Here is a 13,653-nt window from a genome sequence, read left to right as displayed (position 1 = left end):
GGAATCCTTTATCACGTGTGATTCTAAAAGATTCATTCGTTTAGGGAGGTTGGAACTCTGGTCGTTGCTTTTGTGCAAACTTCTCCGTACGTGCCTGTAAGCTTTAAATCACGCAATGTCATTTTGCATGATATCAGTTACTTAGAGGAGGTAACTAGAAAACGATGAAAACAAAGTTAAAAGTTAACGTGTGTATGCAGAAAGCTATAGAATGTAAATATTAATAAGAATTAAAGATTTAGTTTCCTAAAAGAAATATATACTACCCTTCCAATCTCAATTTGAAGGTTAAAGTTTAGAATTAACTACAAAACTCGTAAATCATTAATTTTGGTTCCTTTCAAACAAGGAACAAGAGATTTTTGTCTGTATCAAGTGGAACTCGAGGGATTTCGAAATGACTGCCCAAGATAAAAGTAGATTTGTATGAAACAAAAAAAAAAAAAATGATTATTGATAAAATTTCAAAGGAAAAAATCTCGGGGTCAATAAAAAGGAACAATAAAGTAAAAACAACGTGGGACGGGAGCAGAAAAGCCAAATCTACTGGCTAAAATAAAACGTTTGACGTGGGAAAGACGGAGAGAGAGAGAGAGACGGAGAAACCGCGTACCAAATCCTTAACTTCATTCACTGTTCCTTCTCTTCTGTCATCGCCTCATCGCCGCCGTTGCTTGTTTACCATTCATCACTCCTTTTTCTTTCTTCTCTTTTCAATTTCTCCTCCGATCCCTCCGTTTCCTTTTTCCTGTCCCTTCAACATCTCTTATCTTGCAGACTATCCCTCACTCACTGCAGATTCGCTTTTCCATCTCTTATCTTCAGATTAATTAGCCTTGCTATTTCTCTTTCGATTTTTCTGGTTCTTGATTTTGTTTTAGGTTTAGGTTTTTTTACCCTCCCCCCCACTCTCTCTCCTGAAGAATTATAATGGCGGGTTCTCCGCGTTCTAATGGAGCTTCGCCGCTGCCATCACAACCTACTAAGAGTAAGAGTTATGGAATCACTAAACCGATCTCCCTTTCTGGCCCTGCTGAGCTTGATCTTCTTCGAAATGCTGAACTGGAGAAGGTAATTGGCATTTGTTTTTGCATTATGATTAAAGTCACTCGATATTACCAAGCCACTAAATTTGATTAATTATACTGATTTCATTATTATGTTTCATTTTTTTTTCTAGTTTCTGGTTGACTCAGGGCTCTACGAGAGCAAAGAGGAGACTATGAAGAGAGAGGAGGTTCTTGGATGTATTGATCAGGTACTTAGAACCGATGTATATACAAAGCTTTTTGGAATACCTTTAGCTCACCAGAACTTTAATCATTTTAGACGTATAATTGCTGAAAAAATAGAGCAAACAGATGTTAGAAAAGGAGAAATCTTTGTTTTTTTTTTCCTCAAAGTATTTCTTATGACATAACTACATCATATGGTGATAGAAACAAACTACAATTGAACTATTGAAGTATGATAAAACCAGAGAGCAGAAAGCCCCAATAAGAACTATTAACTTATCTTCATGTACTTTAGCTAAAAGTATTTGAGATTTCTATAATTGCACTTGAAGCTAGCACTCATTCTCAAGTTCTCATTGGATAGTTTATTTTTCAACAGCAAACCACTTTTTTATTTTTATATTTTGTCGCAAGACTATTGTAGTAGTTATTGGAGAAGCTCAAGGGAATTTCTTAGTTGGCTGAAAGTATATTGTACGTGTTTATAGAGTATTGAGGTTAGTAGTTTTATGGAAATGATTTGGGAGTACTTTACACTATTATTGAATTACTAACTTCCATAGTTATTAAAGGCGCATGGCGCACTAAGGCGCAAGGGGTCCTGGAGCCTTGGCGCATGGCGCACGGCGATGGCGCGCGCCATAGCGAGACAAGGCGCACTTACAAAAATAAAAATTATAAAACTATAAAACTAACATAAAAATGCAATGAATACTAAATCATGAAAATATCTTAAGCATAAATAAATTTAAAATGCAAAATAAACCCCATATCAGCAAACTTTAAAGTTGAATACTAATTTCTAAGTTCTACTCCTAATCAAAACTCTCTAAATCCATCACTCCTCATCATCACTATCACACTCCTCATCTAAAGCATCATCATCAAACTGATCCTCTTCATCCTCATCAACAAACTCAGTTTCTTCTTCCTCCTCATCTCGAACCCCATATCAGCAAACTTTAAAGTTGAATACTAATTTCTAAGTTCTACTCCTAATCAAAACTCTCCAAATCCATCACTCCTCATCATCACTATCACACTCCTCATCTAAAGAATCATCATCAAACTGATCCTCTTCATCCTTATCAACAAACTCAGTTTCTTCTTCCTCCTCATCTCGAACAACTACATGGGCTTTTCCTCGATCCTTGGAAGATGATACTTTAGCCTTTTTTCCTACTCTTCTAGTGTTATATGCACTCTCTTCAACTCCAGCAGCCTTACCAACTAAACCCCATGTTAGAGTATCATTTTCAAACACGAGTTCATCTTCAACTCTTCAAATGACTCTGTCTCTTGGTCTTCTAATTAGTTTAAAACGTATAATCTCTCTCCTCTTTAATACTTTTTGTTAATAGAACATGTGCTCCATCCCAGATATATAAAAAAACTGCCCATAACTGCCTCTAACTGCCAAGGCGCGCCTTAGTGCGCCTTTGGCAATTGCATTTGGCGCACAATGGCGCACCAGGCGCGCGCCATGGCGATTGCGCCTCGCCATGGCGCTAAGGCCTGCGCCTGGTGCGCCATGCGCCATAGGCGCGCCTTTAATAACTATGCTAACTTCTAACAGGACCATTGTTGAGGTTTTGAAATATATATGTGATATGTGAGGAAAGGTATCAGTTTGGAAACGGTATAAAAGAAATTTTGTGCTATATGTAAATACTGAATATCCATTCCATTTTTCATGTAACTTCTAGATTTTCGAGTATGTTCAACATGTTAATGTGTGAATGTTTGCTGCTACAGACCTTGAAGGGTTCCATTTTGTGTATTTCTTGGTATTATCTTAGTGCCTTTTCTGTATGTCTCCCTCTTCCTGTTTTTAAAAACTTTTATGTCTTCAATTTACGGTTGAGTATGTTTACATGTGAATAATGGCAATTTTGTCCTTATGCAGAAGTAAATTTTGATATCTCATGTGGAAGCTGGACCTTTGCATTGGATGAAGATTTCATCCAGAGTGAAGGTGGCTTCTATAAATGTTGAGCGTCTTATATGGACCTTTTACCTTCTTAGTCGTGATGATTTGCTAGTATGATACAGATTTGGCTTCTAAAAATGTTGAGTGTTTATATGGGCCTTTTACCTTCTTAGTCGTGATGATTTGCTAGTATGATACAGATTTGGCTTCAAAAAATGTTGAGTGTTTATATGGGCCTTTTACCTTCTTAGTCGTGATGATTTGCTAGTATGATACAGATTTATGGTGATACATTTTTTGTATGCTTTGCTATTGCATTTGTGCTGAGCCGAAGTAAGACAGAATATTTGGAGTGTAAGTTTAGCGGCGATAAGAGTAGGGAAACAGGGACAATCACACTAGATGGGAGAGTTGTTCAGGCATCGGATTGCTTTCGGTATTTAGGATCTATTATCCAAACGGATGGAGAAGTAGATGGAGATGTTGCTCATAGGATTAAATCTGGTTGGGTGAAGTGGAAGAGTGCTACGGGTTTCCTTTGTGACCCCGGTATGCCAAATAGATTGAAGGGAAAATTCTACCGCACAACAATCAGACCAACACTGTTATATGGTACGGAGTGTTGGGCAGTGTTTCACTGTCACACTCATAAGATGTCGGTGGCGGAGATGCGTATGTTGAGATGGATGTGTGGTCATACGAGAAAGGATCGGGTGAGTAATGAAATAATTAGGACAAAAGTAGGGTTACATCTATTGAGAATAAAATGAGGGAAAACCGACTAAGGTGGTTTGGCCATGTAAGACGAAGAGCGCTTGATGCGCCGGTTAGGAGGACTGAAGAGTGGCAAAGGGATGTAGTGGTGAGGGATAGGGGATTGAGGAAACTTGGTAGTGGATAGGAAAGAGTGGCGGGAGAGAATTTGTGTCGCTGACACAACTTGATTTCACGGTTTTATATGATGGTTCATGTTAGCCGACCCCGAATCATTTCGGGACTAAGGCTTTGTTGTTGTTGTTGTTGCTATTGCATTTGTGCTCTACATCATTTCGGGATTGAGGAAACTTGGTAGTGGATAGGAAAGAGTGGCGGGAGAGAATTTGTGTCGCTGACACAACTTGATTTCACGGTTTTATATGATGGTTCATGTTAGCCGACCCCGAATCATTTCGGGACTAAGGCTTTGTTGTTGTTGTTGTTGTTATTGCTATTGCATTTGTGCTCTACATAATTTACTTTGCCTTCAAACCCTGATTATGTGATCTGAACTCTTGAATTTCATTGATATTTGATAGTTCTTAGTTAGGTGAAAGAAAATTCCTAATGTCCATATCTTGGCTGTATTGCCACTTCAGCTTTCAAACTTCCATCTTCTTTCAGCACTGATGCAATATGGACATCCAGTTTTATTTCTCACCGGATGCAATTTGCTTAATATATTAATATATATGATGAATTCAACTTCTGTTGTAGATCGTAAAAGGTTGGGTTAAGCAATTGACACGCCAAAGGGGCTACACGGATCAAATGGCGGAAGAAGCCAATGCTGTAATCTTTACATTTGGATCTTACCGCTTGGGGGTAATTATAGCTTTTATTGTAGTTCTTATGCTATAAGTGCATTTTTCGTTGCTGTCTGTTAGAATAGTGCCCCTTATGCAGTTCTATCCTATCCTATACTTTTTTCCTGTGCAATTTTACAAATGAATGCACTGACTATTAGCATCACTTCAACTCATGCTTTATGTGGTACTGAGGAGAATTAAGTATCCTGTGCTTTTGAAGATTGGGCATTTGGACTGTATACTTATTCAAGACCAGGTCCCTCTTGATGTATTTCTTGAATTAAAAAATCTTGGTTGTGGCAGCCAAAAGTAGGCTATCTGATATCTGTAACCTGTTTCATTTTTTTGATAAGGTGTTATTCTTTAGTTATGCAGTAATGACTTTAGTACGTTGTGTAAATGGAAATACAGCAATGAGTTGCTATTTTAACAGGTACATGGTCCTGGAGCTGACATTGACACCTTGTGCATTGGGCCATCTTATGTGAATCGAGAGGTGAATCGTAAATTTGTCTTATTTGCACTGGGATTTGTGAGATGTTTGAGTTTAAGGTTGCAGCTAACTATATGAGAATCAATTTATCAGGAAGATTTCTTCATTATTTTGCATGACATACTGGCTGAAATGGATGAAGTCACAGAGCTTCAACCAGTTCCAGATGCTCATGTCCCAGTTATGAAATTCAAATTTCAGGGAATATCAATCGATCTTCTTTATGCAAGTATCTCTCTTTTGGTTGTGCCTGAAGTAAGTTCTCTATGATTTTGAACAAACATGTGAGATTTCTCATTTTTTTATGATCTTCATAAGCTCTTTGCTGATCTTCAAATTCTTAAGTATTTATATATTTATAATTCTGGGTTAGTGTGTGAAAGGTTTCACAGCGTTGTTATGTTTGACTTTTTTTTTCATTAACTTTGGGCATTTACCTTTTTGCACTTTTTTCTTTTAAATTAATTTTCTCTTTAACTGGAAGTTTGCTAGAAATCTGGAAAGCATGTATTTGAAGATTGAGATGTACTTCAACAGTCACAACTCTGATGTTTCAATAAAATGGTTGTTCCCCACTTTTTGGGATTGAATTTTGAACCTGAGATATGGTTCACCTCATTTTTTAACCAGTCAGACCAACTTGATTTTAGTCATGTTGGCCAACAAAATATAAGTTTTAGTTGTATTATATTCTATTTTCTTCTTTTCTTTTGTTGTATAGAACTATGATGTTTTCCATATAGTTTGCACAATGAAATCTAAATCCAAATTTCAAAAGCTTTTTCTTTCTTATTGTCTATATTTGTGGATTATAGCATGCTTTTGCACAAATAGTGTTTCAATATCATATTAGTTCTCAACAGTTTGTAGAAGTAATTGTTTCCCTCCCATTTATCAGTAGCTTGAGTAGCAAATTATGAATCATGAAGTCTGTGCTTTTTTTTTTTATAGTCTGAGAAGTTCTGTAGGTTGAAATTGTTTTTTGGTTGCTTGTTAAAATTGATGTGGTGCTACTACTACTGGCAGGACCTCGACATATCCCATGGCTCTGTGCTGTATGACATCGATGAGCAAACTGTTCGAAGTCTAAATGGGTGCAGGGTTGCAGATCAAATTCTTAAACTTGTACCAAATATTGAGGCAAATATTCTGTACTTTTGCCTTGGGTATTGAATTATTTGTTTGTTGATTTGACAATCTTCTAATTCTGACAAAACATCTTGCAGCATTTTCGAACAACACTAAGATGTTTGAAGTTCTGGGCTAAAAGACGAGGTGTTTATTCCAATGTAAGATGACTACCTTCAAGTTTTTTGCTGGAACTTCATTTCCACTATGTGGTTGTTCATTTGCTTTTAACTCCTTATAGGTTACTGGTTTCCTTGGAGGGGTAAATTGGGCTCTATTAGTTGCACGTGTGTGCCAACTCTATCCCAATGCAATTCCTAGCATGCTAGTTGCTCGATTTTTCAGAGTGTATACACAATGGCGCTGGCCAAATCCTGTGATGCTGTGTTCAATTGAAGAAGATGAACTTGGTTTTCCTGTTTGGGATCCTCGTAAAAACCCTCGGGATCGTTTTCATCATATGCCAATAATAACTCCTGCATATCCATGTATGAATTCTAGCTATAATGTTTCTATAAGTACTCTTCGAGTAATGATGGAGCAATTTCAATGTGGTAACAAAATATGTGAGGTAAGTGTATGAGTGTTAACCTCTTACTCTAGCTGCTCATGTTATACTATTGATGCTTTTACTTTGGTTATTTGTCATCCTCCATGCAGGAGATCGAGATGAACAAGATTCAGTGGAGTTCTCTGTTTGAGCCTTATCTTTTCTTTGAGGCATATAAAAACTACCTGCAAATTGACATTATTGCAGCAGATGCTGATGACTTGCTGGCATGGAAAGGCTGGGTGGAGTCTCGGCTTAGACAACTTACCTTGAAGGCAAGGGCTTTTACTTTTGAACCTTGTTGCATATAAAATGCCCTCATTTAAGTCTTATGTGTTCCAAATGCACTTAAGTGAATATTTTTTTTTTGTCCATATTATTTACTTTTCTTGCTGTTGATCTCCATGGGTGCTTATGCAGATAGAACGAGATACAAATGGAATGTTGCAGTGTCATCCTTATCCTAGTGAGTTTGTACACTCATCCAAGCGATCCCCACATTGTGCTTTCTTCATGGGCTTGCAGAGGAGACAAGGAGTAAATGGTCAAGAAGGCCAGCAATTTGATATACGAAAAACAGTTGATGAGTTTAGGCAAGACATAAACATGTACATGTTCTGGAAACCAGGAATGGATGTTTATGTTTCTCATGTTCGTAGGAGGCAACTTCCTGCATATGTTTTTCCTGAGGGTTATAAACGGCCTCGAACATCAAGACATCAAAACCCACAGACAGGGAAACCTGGTGAAGATTCTGCAATATCTCAGGCTAGGTCTACCGAGGGACATCTCAAGCGAAAAAATGATAATGAAGCATTAGATATGATGCCAGGTAAACCCGAGAAACGGGTTTCTATAAGCCCACAAAGGCTGCAATCTGTTTCTCCAGATAGTAGTACAGATAGGTCTGGTGAAACACCTCTGGTTCGTTTCTGTGAAGGTGTTGCATTGGTTTGTCCAACCGATGGAGAGGTTGGTAGCAATGCTGAGGGCAGGTCATTTGGATGGCAGTCAGACAATGGAAGAGGTAACTTGGGGAATGCTATGCAGGTCGATCACACTGTTAATGTTGAGTTCACCTTAACTTCACAAGACACAATGAATCAAGCTGGATGGAGGAATGGAAGCGAGCCTACTGATCTGGCAGCTAAGGCCATTCCTGAGCAGGAATTTTTTGATCCATGCAAAATATCAAATTCTGATGAGAGGGAGACACATAAATTCAGGAGCAAGGATGGAAATGAGGATATGCTGCCAGCTTCTGTAGAGGATGCAGATAAAGGAACTTCCAAGAGATTAATGAATTCAGGGAGATCTATTTTGGAGTTCGATGGAGAGCAAGTCAAACCTTGTAATCAGGCAGCGATGCTCAAAAAACATGCTGAAGGTGCTATAGCTTCAAATTCCAGTGTTCGGAACCTCAATTGCGAGGTAAGTTATTCTATTTGATTATTTTGGCTTAAGATTGCAGCAGATGGCAGACAATATTTGGAGGTTCTGGAGTAGATAGTGAGAGTGGCAATCTTTGCAGGGTGATATGTGTGTTGCAGATCCGAATTCACTAATGGAGCATAGATGTTTAAATTTGAGTGGAGAATTGCAAAATGGCTTGCCAGAAGAAATAGAGGTTTTCAATCTATGTTGCTTTTTTGCTGTCTGAATAGTTCTTCTCAAAGGCGCATTCTTTTTGTTCTGTTTTTTCATCTCGTGTTTTCAATGAAGTTATGTCATTTTTACAACCCAGCTTTTCTGTAACTTGTCTGTGGAGTCTTACTTTTTAGTTCCAATTTGATAACTTCCCATGCAAGTAAGTCAGAAATTGATATTAGTTCATAGGTATTTCTTTTAATTGTGGAAGATATAATTAGTTGATGAATTTGACTAGGTAAAATGATCTTCCATGGACAATCTCCTAATGGGTGCATATGTGGTCGCAGGTTCTGCACCACTATACGTGCTATGTTTCCAGTATCTGTGCTAAAGAACCTGACTATTTTTCTGTCTAAGGCTCAGATACATGATCCTTACCCTCATTTTTTCACCTCGAGTATCTTGTCCCAAAGCTAACTTGTGTCTTTTCTCTTTTAGAATTGTGTAGCACAATAATGGAAATGGGAAAGTTGTGAATACTCAATATGGAGCAAGGTCAGAATCTTTGAAGAAGCGTGACAAGGCATGCATTTTGAACCCTAAATTCTCATCTGCAAATCATAGTATCTTTATGTTGTCCTGTTTGTTTGTTTGTATGGTTGTTGTTTAGCAGGTTGAGATTTGAAAACATCCGTGGGATCAACCATTTGACTGGTTCAAGCAGATTGGTAAGTACTTGATTGCTGGCTTTCATTACTGCACACCAGGTGCGAGCATGGGCTGTTACGAGACCGGTCTACTATGCCTGGGTGGGAAATTTGGGTAATCTAAGGGGTGGTGCTGGAGCTCTTAGCTGATCAATGATAGTGCTTTGAAGAAGACATTGTATGCTGTTGTAAAATATTAGGTTCTATTATGCTTCTTGTGATTGTAGAAGGGCTCTCGTTTTCCTTGTTACTATAGAAGTTTGGGGCCTTTTTTCTCAACCTATTTGTACATCAAACAAGATTGTGATATCCTTGGATGGCTGCTTAATAGGATTCCTTTCTACATAGCCCTCTTTAATTCTCTTTTTCATGCAATGGAGGTATGTTGATAACTAGCTGTTATGAAACTCTTCTTTGAATCTATATTGAATTGACAGAGCCCTTTCTAATTCTCATTTTTGAGAGAATAAAAGTTTTTTTTTCCTTAATTGAATAGAAAAAGGCCTTTATTTATAGGCTGCAAATACATAATAATTCAGATCCTAAATTATAGGAATAATCATATCACCCCCTAAATTATAGAAATCAAGACAAAATTAAAGGAAACAAAATAATTGTCTTGAAATAACAAAAGGAAATAAATTTAAATTTTGGAATAGGAAAGTAATTAGGTTGAAGATTTCTTCTTTGGTAATGTCTTCTAATAAGGGTGTTTGTATCATCACTCCCTAACTCGATTTTGAGCTTGTATCATACTACCCATTGTATGAGTAGTTTGTGTTGACCTTGATTGAGCCTGCTACGGAGGATAGAGGGGTTGGCAAAGCTTTTCCATCACAAGTAAGTGGTAGGTTCCCCGCAACAGCTGGAGGACCCCTTTATATGCCTTTAGAAAAGACACATGAAACACATCGTGGATTCTACTTTGTCTTGATATCATTAGCCGGCGGTAAGGCTGAAGTCGCAACTTGACCCAATCCCCAATTACAAAAGTCAACTCTCTATGATTAGAATCATAAGAGTCCTTCATCCATTGTTGGGCTTGCAAAAGTTTAGTATGAGCAGAATTGAGGACAACATCTCTCTCTTGGAGAGCTGTATCTACTGCGTCAACTCGTATAGATCCCATTGAATAAGAAAGAAATCGAGGGGGTTCTCTACCATATACCAGCCGGAAAGGGGTAATGTCGAAAGAAGTGTGATAAGATGTATTATAGCAATACTCAGTCCAAGGTATCCAATCCACCCATAGTTGCAATTGGTCGCTAATAAGACATCGCAAGTACATCTCAATAGTTCGATTAATCACCTCCGTTTGACCATCAGATTGAGGATGGTAAGCAGAAGAGCAAGCCAGCTTAAAACCACTAAGGCGAAATAGCTCTTTCCAAAACATGCTAAGGAAAACCTTATTGCGATTAGAGACAATCGATTGAGGCAATCCATGGAGATGAAATACCTCAGCAAAGAATATACCAGCCACAGAGATAGGAGTAAATGGATGGGCCAATGGTATAAAATGAGCATACTTTAGATCTATCACCACCAATAGCACTGACTTCCCTCGAACTTTAGGTAAGCCTTCCACAAAGTCCGTAGAGATATCCACCCAAATTTGTTATGGGACAGCAATAGGTTGAAGTAGTCCTGCAGGTTGGAAGTTTTGCCATTTATGAGCCGTGGATGAATTTTGCGTTTGCTTCAAACTGAGTCGGGGTTTTTCCATATGAGGTTGTCCTCGCCATAAAATGTTCTTTCCGTTAAGGTCAAATTTCATAGTCAATAAGCTAAAGTCCCACAGAATTGGTCCAAGAGTACACAACCATTTGGCTCCCAAAACCACGCCGAATCCCTCCAATGGTATAGTATAAAAATCAGCTTGGAAAATATTGTGTGCAACCTGAAGAGATACTTTCATATTCCCATACTTGAAACACGCTCTCCATTTGCCAGTGACACTTGCAACCCTGGTCGTTTCCAAATCCCTAGTCCTAAATTTGGAAGTAAGCCCTCACGAAGAAAGTTGTGTGTACTGTCTGAATCAACCAACACTGAAACACTAACAATCTGCATGGTAGGAGAACAGAACTGCAGGTTCCGCTAATGGCATTTATAGAAAGCTCAAGGTCTCCTATCATCTCTTCCTCTTCACTATCTGAATCTACTACCTCAATCCAAAATAACTGCTTGCATTTATGTCCCTATGTATAAGATTCATCAAAATTATAGCACAGTCCTTTGGCCATCCTTTCAGACATTTCTGCTCATGTTAGCTTTTTGAAAAATGGCGTGGAAGAGTGCAATTTACTACCACCTCCCATTGATTTGACAATTTGTTCCCCATCTTTTGCAACCATGTTCTTGCTAGTGGAGATACCAGTTTCGCTTTTGTTAGATTTTGGGATGGACCAGTTTGTGTTGGATCACGAGGCTAAGGTTGATTGTGAGATTCTTTGCTTATGTTCTAATGTCCGAGCCATATTCATAGCAATTCCGAGGTTACGTGGCTGTTGCAACTCAACATCAATTCAGAGTTCTTCTTTCAACCTAGCGGTAAAAAGATCCACTTGTTGGCGAGGAAGAAGTCCTAAAGTCCGAGCCAATAATGTTTGGAATTGTTGTTGATACTCTTCGACTGAACCAGACTGCTTGAAGTTGGCTAATTCTCCCAAGGGATTATTACTCATAGCTGATCCAAATTTCATGTGACAACACTCCTTAAATCGCTCCTAATTTAGTTTTGCCTCATCCTGCTCAATTTGATCAAACCATAGTTGGGCCTCACCTAATAGATGGAATGCAGTTAGGCCCACCTTATCTCCTTCATCAGTTTTTTGATTGATGAAGAACTTCTCGCTCCTTTTCAGCCACTCTAGAGGGTCACTAGTGCCGTCATAGGACAGAAATTCCATCGTGGAATAACGAGGTAGCATAGACCCCCCCGTATGTTCAGGCCTACCACCTAAACCCGAGTTTCTGCTACTGCCAAGAATTCCATTGTTTTGTCGCTCTATATTATTGTCGTTGGATCCCTTCTCTTTTTCCCGAACAGAAACTGCTAATTCTACAATTTGTTCCTCCAGTGCACGTTGACGGGAAGACATTTGTTCCATAAAAGCAGCTTCGACGCTAAATTTTGCATGTCACCCATGACGCCAAACTCTGATACCAAGTTGTTATGAACCTTGGCGTAGGATTTAGACACAGGCAGACTCGTTCTTGACAGAGCCTCTTTCTTATTCTCAATTTTGAGAGAATAAAAGTTCTTTTTTTTTATTGAATAGAAAAGCTTTTATTTATAGGCTGTAAATACAAAATAATTCTAGATCTTAAATTATAGGATAATCATATCACTCCCTAAATTACAAGAATTAAGTAACAATTAAAGGAAATAAAATAATTGTCTCGAAATAACAAAAAGAAATAAATTTAAATTTTGGAAAATATGAAAGTATTTAATAGAAAAGTAATAGAAAAGTAATTACGCTGAAGATTTCTTCTTTCTTTGGTAATGTCATCCAATAAAGGCGTTGGTATCACTAGCTTTGAAAATCTATGACACAGCACACAAAAGCATGGATTTTGTGCCAAAATGGGTGTGGAATGATAAGTTTAAGTGTTTAATCGAAGGTATATTTTTTTTTTCTTTTCAAGTGTTTTCATATGTTATGACATTCCTTCAATAAATTCGCTCTTTTTCAATAATCAGTGCGAATAAAATATCAATAATGACAATGAATCAATATTTTAATTAAAAATAAATATGTATATTTTTTAAAAATAGTGTTATAATGCTAATAATTTAAGTATAAAAATTAAATATTACATACTAATATTTATATATAATTTTATTAATAGTTTTGAGAAATTTTTTAAAGTGTGCTGGAATATTCTCCAATTTCATTCCAGTTATGGGGTTAAAAATTTCTGATTGATGGTGTGGAACTTGTCTGAGGAATTATTATTTAGGATTATCGGTGGGCATTAATAAGATGTCTTATTGAATTGTGAGAAACTAACTACAGTAAAACCTCTGTATAGGAATACATTTGGGACCGGACTATTTGTATAACAATTGGGAGGTTATTACTAAATAGAGTTTGGTATAATAAAATTTCTCAACACATAAAATTTTAAATTTTTATCATAGACATGCATGGTTTATATATAATGTATAACAATAGACATTAATGGAACAAATTAAATATTTAGAATTTCAATTTAGAGTTTAGGTTTGCAATATATAGATAATTAAAAGAGTTTTATGGGAAAAATGTAAACATCAATGATAATACTAAATATTTATAATTTCAAGTTGTAGTTTGTGTTTCCAACTCGTAAATAATTTCAATAGTTTTTTTTAATATTTTATAATTTAGTTTGAATTATATATATATAATTATTACTATATAGAGGCATATAGAGGCATAGTTTCTAAATGTGGAACTTCAAAAG

At 37.2% G+C, this 13,653-nt stretch overlaps 1 protein-coding gene across 10 annotated transcripts; it reads left to right on the top strand.

Annotated features, from left to right (window-relative positions):
- Nucleotides 1-535: 535 nt before the first annotated feature.
- Nucleotides 536-9,543, top strand: LOC136202784 (nuclear poly(A) polymerase 4). 10 transcript variants are annotated; one of them, XR_010674594.1, is made up of 13 exons: nucleotides 536-1,071; nucleotides 1,181-1,258; nucleotides 4,639-4,746; nucleotides 5,164-5,226; nucleotides 5,317-5,478; nucleotides 6,250-6,363; nucleotides 6,450-6,512; nucleotides 6,593-6,922; nucleotides 7,012-7,176; nucleotides 7,322-8,332; nucleotides 8,433-8,528; nucleotides 8,839-9,046; nucleotides 9,165-9,543. XR_010674594.1 is itself a non-coding variant. In XM_065993658.1 (13 exons), the coding sequence occupies exons 1-12, from the start codon at nucleotides 931-933 to the stop codon at nucleotides 9,005-9,007; spliced, it is 2,349 nt and encodes a 782-aa protein (XP_065849730.1). In that variant the 5' UTR covers nucleotides 536-930; the 3' UTR covers nucleotides 9,008-9,046; nucleotides 9,165-9,543. The 10 variants fall into 10 exon arrangements, 7 of the variants coding, with proteins under 7 accessions (XP_065849730.1, XP_065849727.1, XP_065849731.1 ...); XR_010674593.1 differs by having other exon boundaries at nucleotides 8,839-9,074; XM_065993658.1 differs by having other exon boundaries at nucleotides 8,990-9,046.
- Nucleotides 9,544-13,653: the final 4,110 nt, after the last annotated feature.

The sequence above is a fragment of the Euphorbia lathyris genome, chromosome 8, assembly GCF_963576675.1.
Source record: "Euphorbia lathyris chromosome 8, ddEupLath1.1, whole genome shotgun sequence".
Classification (NCBI taxonomy): Eukaryota; Viridiplantae; Streptophyta; class Magnoliopsida; order Malpighiales; family Euphorbiaceae; genus Euphorbia; species Euphorbia lathyris.
This window is presented reverse-complemented; position numbering and strand designations above follow the sequence as displayed.